This window comes from Euprymna scolopes, chromosome 41, assembly GCF_053919585.1.
Source record: "Euprymna scolopes isolate OS-2025 chromosome 41, ASM5391958v1, whole genome shotgun sequence".
In the NCBI taxonomy this organism is placed as follows: domain Eukaryota; kingdom Metazoa; phylum Mollusca; class Cephalopoda; order Sepiida; family Sepiolidae; genus Euprymna; species Euprymna scolopes.
In genome coordinates, this window is record NC_136522.1 from 32770925 (window position 1) to 32783850 (window position 12926).

At 32.6% G+C, this 12926-nt stretch overlaps 1 protein-coding gene and 1 pseudogene across 1 annotated transcript in view; one reads left to right on the forward strand and one right to left on the reverse strand.

Moving 5' to 3' along the window:
• The first annotated feature begins 3899 nt into the window (after positions 1 to 3899).
• On the forward strand, positions 3900 to 4037 carry LOC145266752 (U2 spliceosomal RNA; annotated as a pseudogene).
• Positions 4038 to 7477: 3440 nt separating this feature from the next.
• LOC145266455 (ubiquitin-conjugating enzyme E2 2) overlaps positions 7478 to 12926 on the reverse strand; it is a 275170-nt gene continuing 269721 nt past the window's right edge. The window contains exons 4-6 of the mRNA XM_080122134.1: positions 12691 to 12768; positions 10950 to 11055; positions 7478 to 8590 (exon numbers count right to left, since the gene is read on the reverse strand). Of these exons, the coding sequence (XP_079978260.1) occupies positions 8451 to 8590; positions 10950 to 11055; positions 12691 to 12768 (324 nt within the window). The 3' untranslated portion in view covers positions 7478 to 8450. The remainder of the gene's footprint in view (positions 8591 to 10949; positions 11056 to 12690; positions 12769 to 12926) is intronic.

Here is a 12926-nt window from a genome sequence, read left to right on the forward strand (position 1 = left end):
AAACTTTGACCCCTTAAAATTTATAGTTTCAGGCTCAAATCACTTTATTAAGTTAGATCCAGGTTCAAGGAACCTATATCTAAAATTTCAAGTGTCTAGACCCAAAATTGTCGGAGGAGTTTGGTAGAGTTCTTAAAGGTCAAATCGTTGAAATTTGACCCCTTAACAGCCAAATTTCTGGCTGACACCAGTCACATCAATTTTCTCAAATCTCAGTACCCGGTATTTCAAATTTCGAGTCTATAGACTAAAAATTGACAGAGTTATTGCGTAGGGAAATGTACACAGACAGACAGACAGACAGACACGTTCACTTTTATAGATATATAGATTGAAAAATTATACCATAATTTCTTTATTTTTGGAAATTATAAAACCTAGCAGGACCCGTTACCCAGCGTTGCCTATCTGTGCTTCAGCCTTAGAATGTAAGAAAAAAAAAAAAATATTGTAAAACACGAATTTAACTTGTAAAAACTATTTAAAAGTTGCACGATAGTATAGCGCTCTGCTATCATACGAGATCAATATCTACTTTAAAATTGTGCTTATGCCTTTTTGGTACTGCGCTATTTGTAATCAGTGCTTTCAGGTTAAATTCAACTTTCATGCTAATTTATTTTATTCAATCGTTATGTGGAAGAATATTTACAAAAGACCCTTCCCCCTCCCCAATGTAAAAATAATTACCCAAAATTGTACTTTTATTGTTTAACACTTTTAATTATAAATTTTATATATCTTGGACTATTTCTTTTTTTGGTAAATATGAAGAATCTTTCCACCCTTGAAAAATCCTTTAAATCTAACACTTAAGTTTTCATGGGTGCTGAAAACAAAAATAACGAATCTGGCATACAAGTAGATTCCAAGATATGAATAACTGTTAATTCCTAAAAACTGGGGGATCACTTTTCCTTTTCTATAATGCGAATTTACGGTCACAAATTTTCGGGGGGGGGGGGGGGTCAACATACAATGAACACAAATTAATGTAAAATGAGCACCCACTTTTTTTGTTTGGGGCTGGTGCACGTTAAATTGATTATTAATATCTCCCTAATAACCGTTTAGTAAAAATGAATTAGTCTTGTTAGCCTTACTACTAAAATAAATAATGATTTGTCAGTTTAACTTTATTACAGAAATAAAAGATACTTGTCACTGTAAATGAAATAAATGTAAACAGCAATGAAAATATGAAGCTCCAATTTCTGTTAGGTAAAATAACATGACAAATAAGCAGTAAACCAGGTAATTTATTTCCTAGTGATGTTAAGATATTAACGAAAATAGTACTAATAGTAATCTAAATAAAGTGCAAATCTTTTTTTTTTTTTTTGAGATTCAGAAGTTTGTAATCGGGCGATTAATATGTAATGCTTTTACTCAGGGAAGTCATGTTTATGGTAGTCTCTTAAGTGTTTGTTTTTTAATGTTTGTGTATACTGGAATGTCTGAATATGTAGATTGCAAAGAACGAGATTTTTAAGTGCTTATAAGAATATTTATTTACTGTTTTATATGAATCATTTATTCTCAAACTTGTAACGATAAACTAAATTAATCCTTTTTTAAATAAAGTAAAAAGTACATTTGAAGTGTGAAAATCACTGATTACACTAACAATTTATTTTAAAAAAATAAAACAATTTTATCTATATATTAATACGATAGCGTGTTCTTTTGTGTGTCACGCTTTCCGGCAAATTTCATTGGTTGACATTTATGAACACACACACTATCGTATTAATATATGGATTATACTAAATGTGAGTTAATGAATTTGGTGAGTGTTTAATGAGATCCCACGCAATCTCCTTTTCGAGTGGGGGGGGGGGTATAATCTGATGTTTACTTCCGGTGATGACGTCATTATCTTCTGTTAAAATATATTTATGTACTACATTGACATAAGATATCATATTCCAAAAATCACATGGACGTACTGCTGATTCCAAAAATCGGGTAAACGGATAAGTACATGCTAGGGGCCTTATTTGTAACATTCCAAAAATTATGTAAATATATCAAGTAATCAGAGTTCATATTTTTGTCCTTAATGTCCTCCTGGCAGAAATTACAAAAACTCTTAAGGAGGGGGAGGGATTAAAGTCACTGGAATGCTGAGACTGATACTACACTCAGAAATTCATGTTGAAGTAATGGTTGCCTAATCACTACCATGTTAATGTTTTTATGTATTAATTTCAAAAAGCTATTCAAACAGTTCATGATTTAAACAGTACTTTATTTCAAGTATATTTTTAATAGAGGTGGGGGGGCTATGAAATCAGTCCCGGAAATGGCTGAAACCATTTACACATTAAACATTACTTTATTTCATGTATATCTTTAACAGTGGGGTGGGGAATATGAAGCCAATCCTGGAAATGGATGAAACCGTTTACGCATTAAACTTATTTTATTTTATGTATATTTTTAAGTGAGGTGGAGGATATGAAGTCAGTCCCGGAAATGGCTGTAACAGTTTACGATTTAAACAATTTACTTTATTTCATGTATATTTTTAACAGTGGGGTGGCGGACACGAAGTCAGTCCTGGGATTGGATGAGTGCAAATATATACTAGCGGAATACCTAGCATCGCCTGGGATCGAATGAGATAGGTGGAAGATATATACTAGCAGAATACACGGCGTCACCTGGGATTGAATCCGATAGGTGAAATATATATACTATTAGAATACCTGGATTGATGTGTTTGTAATGAAACGATCAGCCTAGGTAATGTAACAAAGTTATTTTAGTAAAGGGGGGGGTTCAAATTATGACAAATGATTGTCAAAATGAGTAACATATCTAAGAATTATGAAAAATGATGCAATGCGAGTTGATTGATTGGTGTGTTTGTAATCAAATAATTAGCCCAGACAATATATGAAAGTTATAATTTTAGTGAGGGGGGGGGGAATATAAAAATGCTGAAATTAGTAACATATCCAAGAATTATTAAAAATGATGAAATAAGAGTTGATTGATTGGTGTGTTTAATAAAAAAAATCAGCCAAGACAATATATCAATGTTCTTATCTTGGGCAATAATGCGAGTCAAAATTGTGAAAAATGGTTGTCAAAATTATTAACATATCCAAGAATTCTGAAAAAAGATGAATGTGAGTTAAATGATTGATGGGTTTGTAATGAAATAATCAGCCTAGACAATATATCAAAGTTATTTTATTAAGGAGGGGGAGGTCAGTAACACAAGTTAAAAATATAAAATTTTTGGAAATTGGTAACATATCCAAGGATTATGAAAAATGGTGAAATTTAAGTTGATTGATGTGTTCGTGATGAAATAATCAGTCAAGACAATATATCAATGTTATTAGTTGCGTGCAAGCGACTCTAGAAGTCACTCCGTCGATCTGTCCATAGCACTTTTGTGCTTGGCCTTTTTGATTAAGATCAAAGGTCTGTTGTTAATAGATGCTGTTCTTTGCTTTTGGCCAAGAAAATCTTAAAAAGCTAAGTGTAGTATCTGTTCCGGCAGATGCTGCAAGCAAGGACCAGATGTGGGGGCAACCCCACATGCCTGACCTTTAACCAGCTCCCATTTCCCACCTCTCGGGAGCTGGTCCCCTTTTTCCCTTCTCCCTCCCTTCACGCCTCACATTAAAAATCGGCCTTGTGCCTAATTTGCTCGGTGGAGGAGCAAATAAATACCATCTGTTCCGGCAGATACTGCAAGCAAAGACCATATGTGGGGGCAGTCCCACATATAAGACCTTGGTCAATGTAGGGGGCAACCCTCCATACCAATTGTCACTATCCAACTCCCCTACTCCTCAGGGAGCTGGTCCCCATTTCCCCTTCACTCCTCACATTAAAAATTGACCTTGTGCCTAATTTGCTCGGTGGGGGAGCAAATAAATACCCTTTTCTTGGCCTTTTGGCCAAGATCAAAGTGTAGTATCTGTTCTTTACATGATGTACTTATGTTTGTAACTTTGTGATATAAATATATACAAGTTATTATTTTAGTAAGGGGGGGGGGTACAGGTTTAACAAAAGTGATAGTATATGATGGTCTCTTCATTCATGCTGAACGCCCGCAGAATGTACAGCAGCAACATATCACATTTAAAAAATGCTGCTGTGGAATTTCTACAGGTCCCGCTAGTTAATTAATACAGCGGACAGGATGCAAATCCGGTGTTTCCTTTTTGTTAAAATTTTGCCAATCTATATTCATTTAAATTAATCGTTATTAAAAATAATTTTTTTTTCTATTATTGTTTAAAATATGTAAAATAATTATTATAAGACTGGATCTCCATTTTTTTTTTTTTTTTTTTTCAGAATTATAAAAAAATATTTTATGGCTATGTTTACACCATCACGCATACAAGAAAAATATTACATTTAAACCTTTTTGAGAATTGTTATTAAAATCACATTAAATATTTTTTTTTTTTTTTGCAATCATTTTTTGGTGAAAATGTTAAACAATGCTTTATTCAATGATATTAATAGTTTGAGAAATTAATTTTTCTTCAAGTAATATTGATTTCATTAACAAGGACTTTAGAGAATTTTTTCATAATGTTCCTGAAATATCAAAAAAATTTTTTTTAATTCTTAACATCTATAATGCTTTATTTTTTATAAAAAAAAAAGTAAACAAATTCATGTATTTTGTTAATACTTAAAACTTTAAAAAATACATTTTTATTAAAATTAAAAAACAATAATGGGTTTATGTAATCTGCGATTGTTAAATATTTTCAAAAAATTTATTGATTTTCTGAATTTTGGTGAATTTTTAAATGAAGGTAGGGATCAAAATGTTTATGTATTTTCAGGATCGGTCATTCATTTTGCATGTACTTAGCCATTACTCTAAGTCATTACAGTTGAGTTCTGTTTGAAATTTTTTGAGCTGTTAATTTATGAATTAAGATTACATCTACAACTAACGCTAACTAAAGGAAAGTTGGTGTTGAATGATTTAATATGTGGGTTTTCAACATCTTATAAATTAAAAAAATGGTGCGAGTGAAGGTATAACAGTAATACTTATTTTTAAAGACAAAATAATTTTTGAATGTAAAAATTTATTCCAGCAACCTGTTTAGTCAAAGCAAGTCCAACAGAACAAGAAGAATCTCTACTTAGATCAAGACATTTTCCGACAAAAACAAAAGGGAACAACTGACTCGCTAATTATCTATGTTCCCAACACAGAATGATTGCACGAGGAACTTGTTGGAATGCATGAGATATCATGTGCAGAGTTAACCAAAATATGCTGAGCAGCTCCCTAAATCACAACAAATTATTTTTGCTACTCAAAGTAATAGTGTTTATCTATATAAGAATATGCTAAGACAATTTCTTGTACATATGTAAAGTATCACCCTCCACCTCTTTTTAGATTACATTGATGAAGATGGAGAGGGGTGGGGAGTAATCTGATGTCGCATTTGTCACACATGAAACTAACTAAAATACAACTTCTTGCCCTGAAAACAAAGTCTAGTATCAGTTCTCTCCAAATATCATAGGCTCCATGTTCATATTGGATGTCCATAGAATGTAAATATGTCACATACTCTAACAAGGATTTTGGAGATGAACCCTCATAAGCACAGCAGCAATACACCACAGATGAAGGATGCAATTAAAATTTTGCTTTTTTTTTTTTAAAGAGTTAGAACTCCTATGTTTTCTGAATTTTTGAGATGAGGATTGATAATTTGTATTCTTCAGACTACTGTTTTCATCTTGAGCATTCTCGGATTTCAACTGATGTGGAAGAACAGATTAAATTGAGCAAAAATGTGATAACAGTGAAATGTTTTGTCAAGTATGTAGTTATTTTTACAAATTTAAATTATTCAATAGAAGATTTTGTTAAATAGAAGACAACAAAATTGTTATTCAAAATTTTACAATGGTTTAAAAAAATGCCCTGCTAAACAAAACATGAGTTACCTAAAAAAAAAAAAAAAAAAAAAAAAAAAAAATTATGTAATAAACTTGTACATATCAAGTAATTACTAATCGGAAAACTTGTGTAACTGATTAACATATGAAAAAAAAAAAAAAAAAAAAAAAAAAAACATTTGAAATACTATAATGGATGCTATGATTATTAATCAGCTGTCGCCATTTGCATTTTCCAGTTGTATGTCATGATATACTCAAGAGATCATGTCTGATACAAATAGTGAATCTTTAGTAGTTTGTTACCGAGAGAATTATTCAATAAATTATCACTTGAAATTTTCTTTTTTAAAATGTAAAGAACAAACTGAAAATTTATATAAATGACTGGCAAGTTAGAATCAAATATTGATTTGTCATATATAAGTTCTAACTTTAGAAAACAGCTGTAAAGGCATGTTCTCAAGCAATACAAATTCTTTAGTAGTATAACTTATGATCTATAAGATCTATTGACAATATCTACCCTGTTTTGCTTTTTTCTCATCAAATATTTTTATGCATATTAGGCTTAGGAAAATCCAAACAAATCATGCTTACCTGCTGGAAAAGCCATCTTGTCAACATTAATATTAAAATCTATGTTGAACTAACATCTTATTTATATTAAATTGTCAACTTTTTATAATTCTTGCAATAACTTTCTTTTAAAACACTTGCCAAGTAATGTCATGTGTTAAATGACTTTTCACCGATGCTGCAATTCGTATCAACTCATTAACTTGATTTGTAATTCTCAACATCTTTTTCCTTTCAGCTATCAAAAATACTCAATGGCTGTCCTTTCCAATTCATCCTTCTTATAGCTGCCACTTCCTTTGTTAAGTAATGCCATATGAATATCAATGATCCATAGGTTTTTCTTTTTCTCTGATCATGTCTCTTGCGTAAGCCAGGTTTTATTACCTTCGTCACAACATGAATTGTGACGGATCTTAAAAGAGCTAAACTATTAGTACTAGAAAAATACTAGGAGAATTACCACATTGGAGAGAAAATAAATTTTAAATGTTTGTTTTACAAGTACTTCTATGGAATAGAAGTTAATTTACTGCACTTGTATCACACCATATACTCAACCTACTCAACTAGCTACAAAAATCACAGCCTGTATCCACAGCACTCCCAAGAGGTTGGAATATTTTTTACTCACACATTTTTTCCATAAACAAATTGCCTTTGGAATTGCATCTCTAATCCTAACCCAACATGCAAAAATTTAAATGTAATTTGAACAAACATCTTGTTACAGAACTCCTCTCAGGTGGCACCCCTATAAATCTGGGTCCCACCATAGTAGCTTATGTTTCAATGGTAAAATGCCTTGTTTAAGGGTGTAGAAAAGTTTTTAAAAATAAGTAAAAGTCAGCATAAAGTTAAATAATGTAAATACAGTAATAATTAAAGTTTTTTTTTTTAATTGACATTTTTGTTAATACAATTATTACATAAATCAGTTCACACACATGAAAAAGAGGAAGGAAAAAAAAAGAGGTCAACAAGAGACAGGAATCGGTGTTTATTGCGGCAATACAACTGTTGGGAAAAAAAAATTAAAACGTAGGTTTGTGTTAATTTCTTTATACTTAAAAAGATGGCTACTTTAACCATGAACGTTGTTTGTTTTTGTTTAATTTTATTGTGTGGGTATTTTCTGATTGTGCTTATGTAGATATACAGGTGTGTGTATGTGTGTGTGTGTGTGGATCTTCCATACCAAGATGAGAGGGTAAATGTCAAACAGGGTCTTCAACAGTGTACTACTTAACAGGGTGGTGATGACCATGTGACATCAGGCAGACATCACAATCGCCTTAACCTTCCCTACTCATCAGCAGGTCAAATGGGAAGAACAGGACTGGAGAGGGAAGAGGCCGTCCTTAAAAAAGATCAGACCAAAGTGTCAAAGAAGATGCCTCACAGTGAAAACATGGCATAGACACCAAGACGCAACGCAGTTTCTTTTGTTTTTAATATTTTTATAATCATTAAGGAAACCTTTTTAATCATATATTTTTTTAGCCATCGCTAAATCAATCTAATTTACAATTTTCTTTTTTTCTTTCTTTTTTTTTTTTTTTTTTTTTAAATATAATAGATACTCCAGTGAGGTATGTTGAAGAAATACTTTTGTGTGTGTGCGTGTGTGTGTGTGTGTGTGTGTGTGTGTGTGCATATATGTGTGTGTGTGTATGTTTGCATGTGTATGTAGAAATGCCGCCCCCTGCCCAACCCTGCGTGTATGTCCGCTGTTGTCAAACAAGCTAGTTTTGTTTTGTTTTTCTTTCGGAAAGCATTTTTTTTGTGCCTCCTTTGGCTCCGATGTTCATGATTTTGCTTCAGTCCTCATTTTTTTTCTCTTCATTCCATTCACTTTTTTTGTCTTTTTTACTCTTTCTTTAAATCATTTTTTTTTTTTTTTTTTTTTGGCTTTGTTTTTCTTTTTAAAGATCCCTAGAAAGCGAAGTTCGTAAATGTCACATCGCATACTTGGCTGTCCACTCTTTTGCAAGCTTTTCATATCGATCCCTGTCTGTCTTATAAATTCTGGCTATTTCTGGAACTAGAGGATCGTCGGGGTTAGGGTCGCACAACAGAGAACAGATTGACAACAGCACTGAAATTTAAAAGAAAATGATTAGTTTTGAAAATATAGATAGACACACACATCTCAATCATGTATCTACATAAAATGTTATAAGATGTATTAACTTCCAGTATTTAACAGTGCTCAATACACAAAAGTCATGAAAATATGGCAATTAAGTTAAGTAGAATTTCTGCATTTCATACACGTATGGAATAGTTAGGTTAGAATGACAATTCCTACAGGGATGAAATGTGGGCAAGGCTGTGTAAATTGCCACATATATATATATATATACACACACACTAGCCTGAGTGCCTGGTGTTGCCCGGGTGTTTGGAGGTGTGTGTTGAGCAAAAAAAAAAAAAAAAAAAAAAAAAAAAAAAAAAAAAAAAGTGGTAAGGCTTGAACCCGTACCGTGAAGGAGGAAAAGTGCGGTGGGGTGGGGTGTGGGGTGACGTGTTTGTTGTTGCACCCATTGTCAAACCGGAAGTGACGTAGATTTAAATTAAGGCTAGACAATCAAAAAGAGAGGAGGACTCGAAAATATGAGTGAAGAAAAAAAAAAAAGTGATGCTATTAACAAAAAGATTTTCCTTCCAAATAAGGTTACAATCTAAGTTTAAAACAAGCAACAATGTTTTATGAGATTACTATGATATCTAGCTTCTCCATCATATGGACTTGAAAATCAGAGGGAAAAAAATCCAACTGAACACAAAAAGTTCATCCAAAGCCACTCACTGCTGGAATATGTAAGATATTGCTTGAACCACACTGCAAGAAGACTAAATTTATCAGATGTTAATCTATAGATGTGAAAACTGACGACATGAATACTACTTTTGCAAACTGGTTCACTATATACCAGCATGGAAGATTGTATTCAAGACATTGCTATTTCTAAAATACCAGTCCATTTCTTGTAGTTTTTAACTAAATAAAGGGTGTTTGTTTTTTTTGGGATTTCTTTTTTTTTTTGGGGGGGGGGGGGGTCTGACTTTAAAATAAATCACAAATATTTTCATTATACAAATATGTGGTTTATTCTGAAGATTAAATTTTGGCATTTATAATTTAAGTACAATCGCAGATATAAGGCCCCTGCAGCTTGTGCATGTATGGCATGATCTAGGTCCAATTTTCATAAACTGTTGTATTTTGGCAATAACACACTGAATGTAATCTTCTAAGTGATCTACTGTGTCCTTTTTATCAGCATAGACACTAGACTTTACATATCCCCCAAAGAAAATAATCTAATGGGGTTAAATCACACAAACAAGGTGGCCAGTTGGTATGTCTATGTTGCAAAATTATTTGTTCAAATGTTTCTCAGTAAATTGATCATATAATGCGCGTGTGGCATGTGGCTTCCTGTTGAAACCTTATGTCTGCAATATTAATACCTTCTAGTTGAGGTGCAAAGTTGGTAATCATTTTTCTGTATCGATCATCATTTACTTACGTTCTGACCATCTTGGAAGACTATGGATTAATGATTCCGAGTTCACCAAACAATGACTTTCTGGATGGAATGATGTTTTGACAGTTTGTGGATTATCATTTTGCTCCAAATTTGGCAATTCTATTTACTGACATAGCCATTTAACTAAAAAAATGCTTCATCATTGAAGAAAAATTCAAAAGGAAATTGTGGATCAATGACAATGTTTTCCTAAGCCCATTCACCAAATGTACAGCATGAATGATGATCATTTTGGCTTTAACTCTTATACAAGTTGAATCTTGTAAACATAAACCAAGATCTTTACGCAAAATTGTCCATCAAATTGAGAGTTACAAGTTTAATTGTTGAGCAGTTGACAAATTTGCAGTATTCACATTACACTGTACGGCAGCAATCACTTGTATGCTCACTGAATGACAGCTTACAGGATGGCTATTATCGTTTAGAGTGAACGTAATGCAAAAACGATTCAGTTTCTCTAAATCCTTCTGATAACATAAAACTCACATAAGGCATGTTACTTCTGAACCATGATTTTGAAATAAATTTGCACAATTTGCTACATGGGTGCCAGTTTCTTCATAATGGATTGCCAAACTAAGCTGAACTCAAAATAACCAATAGTTAGTTGCCAAGTCTGTAATTAAAGAACAGAGTTAATTAAAATTTGTCACCTCTTTGCCTATTGCAGAACTGCCATCGACAGCATTGCACACGTTCACATATTTCTTAATTTCTAATTCATGCACGTTACATGATAAAAAAGGATTGTGAACAAAGTTATACAAGATTATTAATCAATCGCATTTTCTATTGGAGGTCGATTTGTTTAGGATTGTCATGGGTCTCCATGGTTTGGAATGCGGTAAGGATCCCTACCAAAGCAAGGTGAATAGCATAATAAAAAAATTTACCAACCTTTTGAAATAGTCAGAGCTGGGGACCATTGTGAGCGTAATATATCCAAACAAATGCTGCCATTACTATTGATATTTGGATGGTATATTCTCGTTGTGAAATGAATCTGAAAAAAAATTTGAAAATCAGGGATGTGAGTGGCAAATGGTAAACAGTTAAAGTTAAAAATTTCCCAACCTGAGGGGTGTGGGGTCATTGATGAAACAAAGTCTTATACTTTCCCTACCCATATCGTCAATGGTTTTGTTTGCCTCCTGCTTAAAAACCAAACTGGAAGAAAAGAAAAAGAAACAAGATAAAACAAGAGGGGTGGGGAAGAAACAAAGAAATAAAATTAGCCAAATGAAAAAATAGGAGGTAAAGCTTTAGCAAGTCATCAAAAATCAAACTCGTCTTAACAAAAAAAAGAGGGGGGAGCAGAATTTTATGTCTGACAAACAGAAGCATTCATATTGCCAATAGTGATAGAGAGCTTGTTGGAAACAGAATTTAATGGTCATTATGAAGACAAAAAATTACCATATCTATAAGGCTGTCATTGAGAATTCTGAAATGTAAAAATATAAAAAATTTCTGCAATTCCAAAAATAACATTCTCAAATACTTTAGAAATTCTGTATATTCCCCTATGAGTGCTGCACTTTGATAGAGGAAATAATGCAATACTCTTCTATAAAATGAGTTCTCCAGATTATCAGTAACTCAAATTTATAAACAAATTCATGTATGCAATATAATTTTTTCCCCTCTTAAGCGAGTTTGTTAGTTCCAATAGTAAGCCATCAAACACTATTGGTAAAGATAATTTTGCAAGAGAAAAATGATATGTACAGTAGATCACATCACAAAATGAAAGTCTTTCAAACGTCTGAATCAATACATCTGCTAATTCTAATCAATGAATTGTGAAATGACAAAAAGGTGTCTGGATGATTAGATTTATATACATGCCCCACCTAAATGTTTTATGGAATTTGTCTGGGTCTTGCTAGTATATGTCCCTTTAGAAATTTATGCGGGAGCATATGTGATAATATTGGCATGCCTCATGCCTCCAAGTGTTGGGAAGTAGTGGAGTATAACAAAAGACAAGGAAATAAGTTTATCAGGAAAAGAAAGGTATAGGTTCATCAGCAGAACAAAGAGATGAAGTTGTTCACCAGAGTAGACAAAGGAAACAAAAATTAGATTGTTAGGCAAAGTGTGGCAGTTATTTTAGGATACAGGACAGAACAATAGAGATCAATAAATTTCGTGTTAGGAGTGATTGAGTTTAACAGTTAGGAGAAGTTTATGAACAATCTTGGGTTTGTTTGTGACAGCTGAGGACAGTATCTGATTAACAGTTGAAAGTTTGACACAGTGGAAGGAAGACTGTGGCTCGGACAAGGTCAGGAGAGCTTTGGGAGATCGAGATAATCCGACATCAACTCGACAAAAACAAGAATATTGAAGAGTAGTTTCGCCATGATCGTGTCACATGCATCCATGGTTGAACAAATATAGAAAATGTCAGACTGTTTTCCTTTGTTTTATTTTCATGCTTGTGAACCAGTGCACCAACTTAACAGATAATGACACGGCCATAAGAAATTAAAACAATGGCACCCTGTAGTTTTGTCACACATGTTAACTGGATGTAATCAAAGAAAAGTTAATTAGAGAAACATCTTCATTTAAAAAAAAAGAAAAAAAAAAAAAGCATAAATCAAAAAGGTAAACATGAATAAAATATACTAACCTTTGGAGGCTTGAAAGGATAGTCCGTTGGAAAGTTAATCGTCAAAAAAAATACTCCACCTTGATATGGACTGTCGGGCTGCAAGAGAAGAGCGGAAGTTTAGGTTTCAAGAAATGAACATGAGGAATCCTTAAAACATATCCATCCAATCCAGATGTTCAACAATGAAAATGCTATTTCAAACATTTTTATGCCTACTAATTACACTTTATATTAATTATATTTCATACAAACAT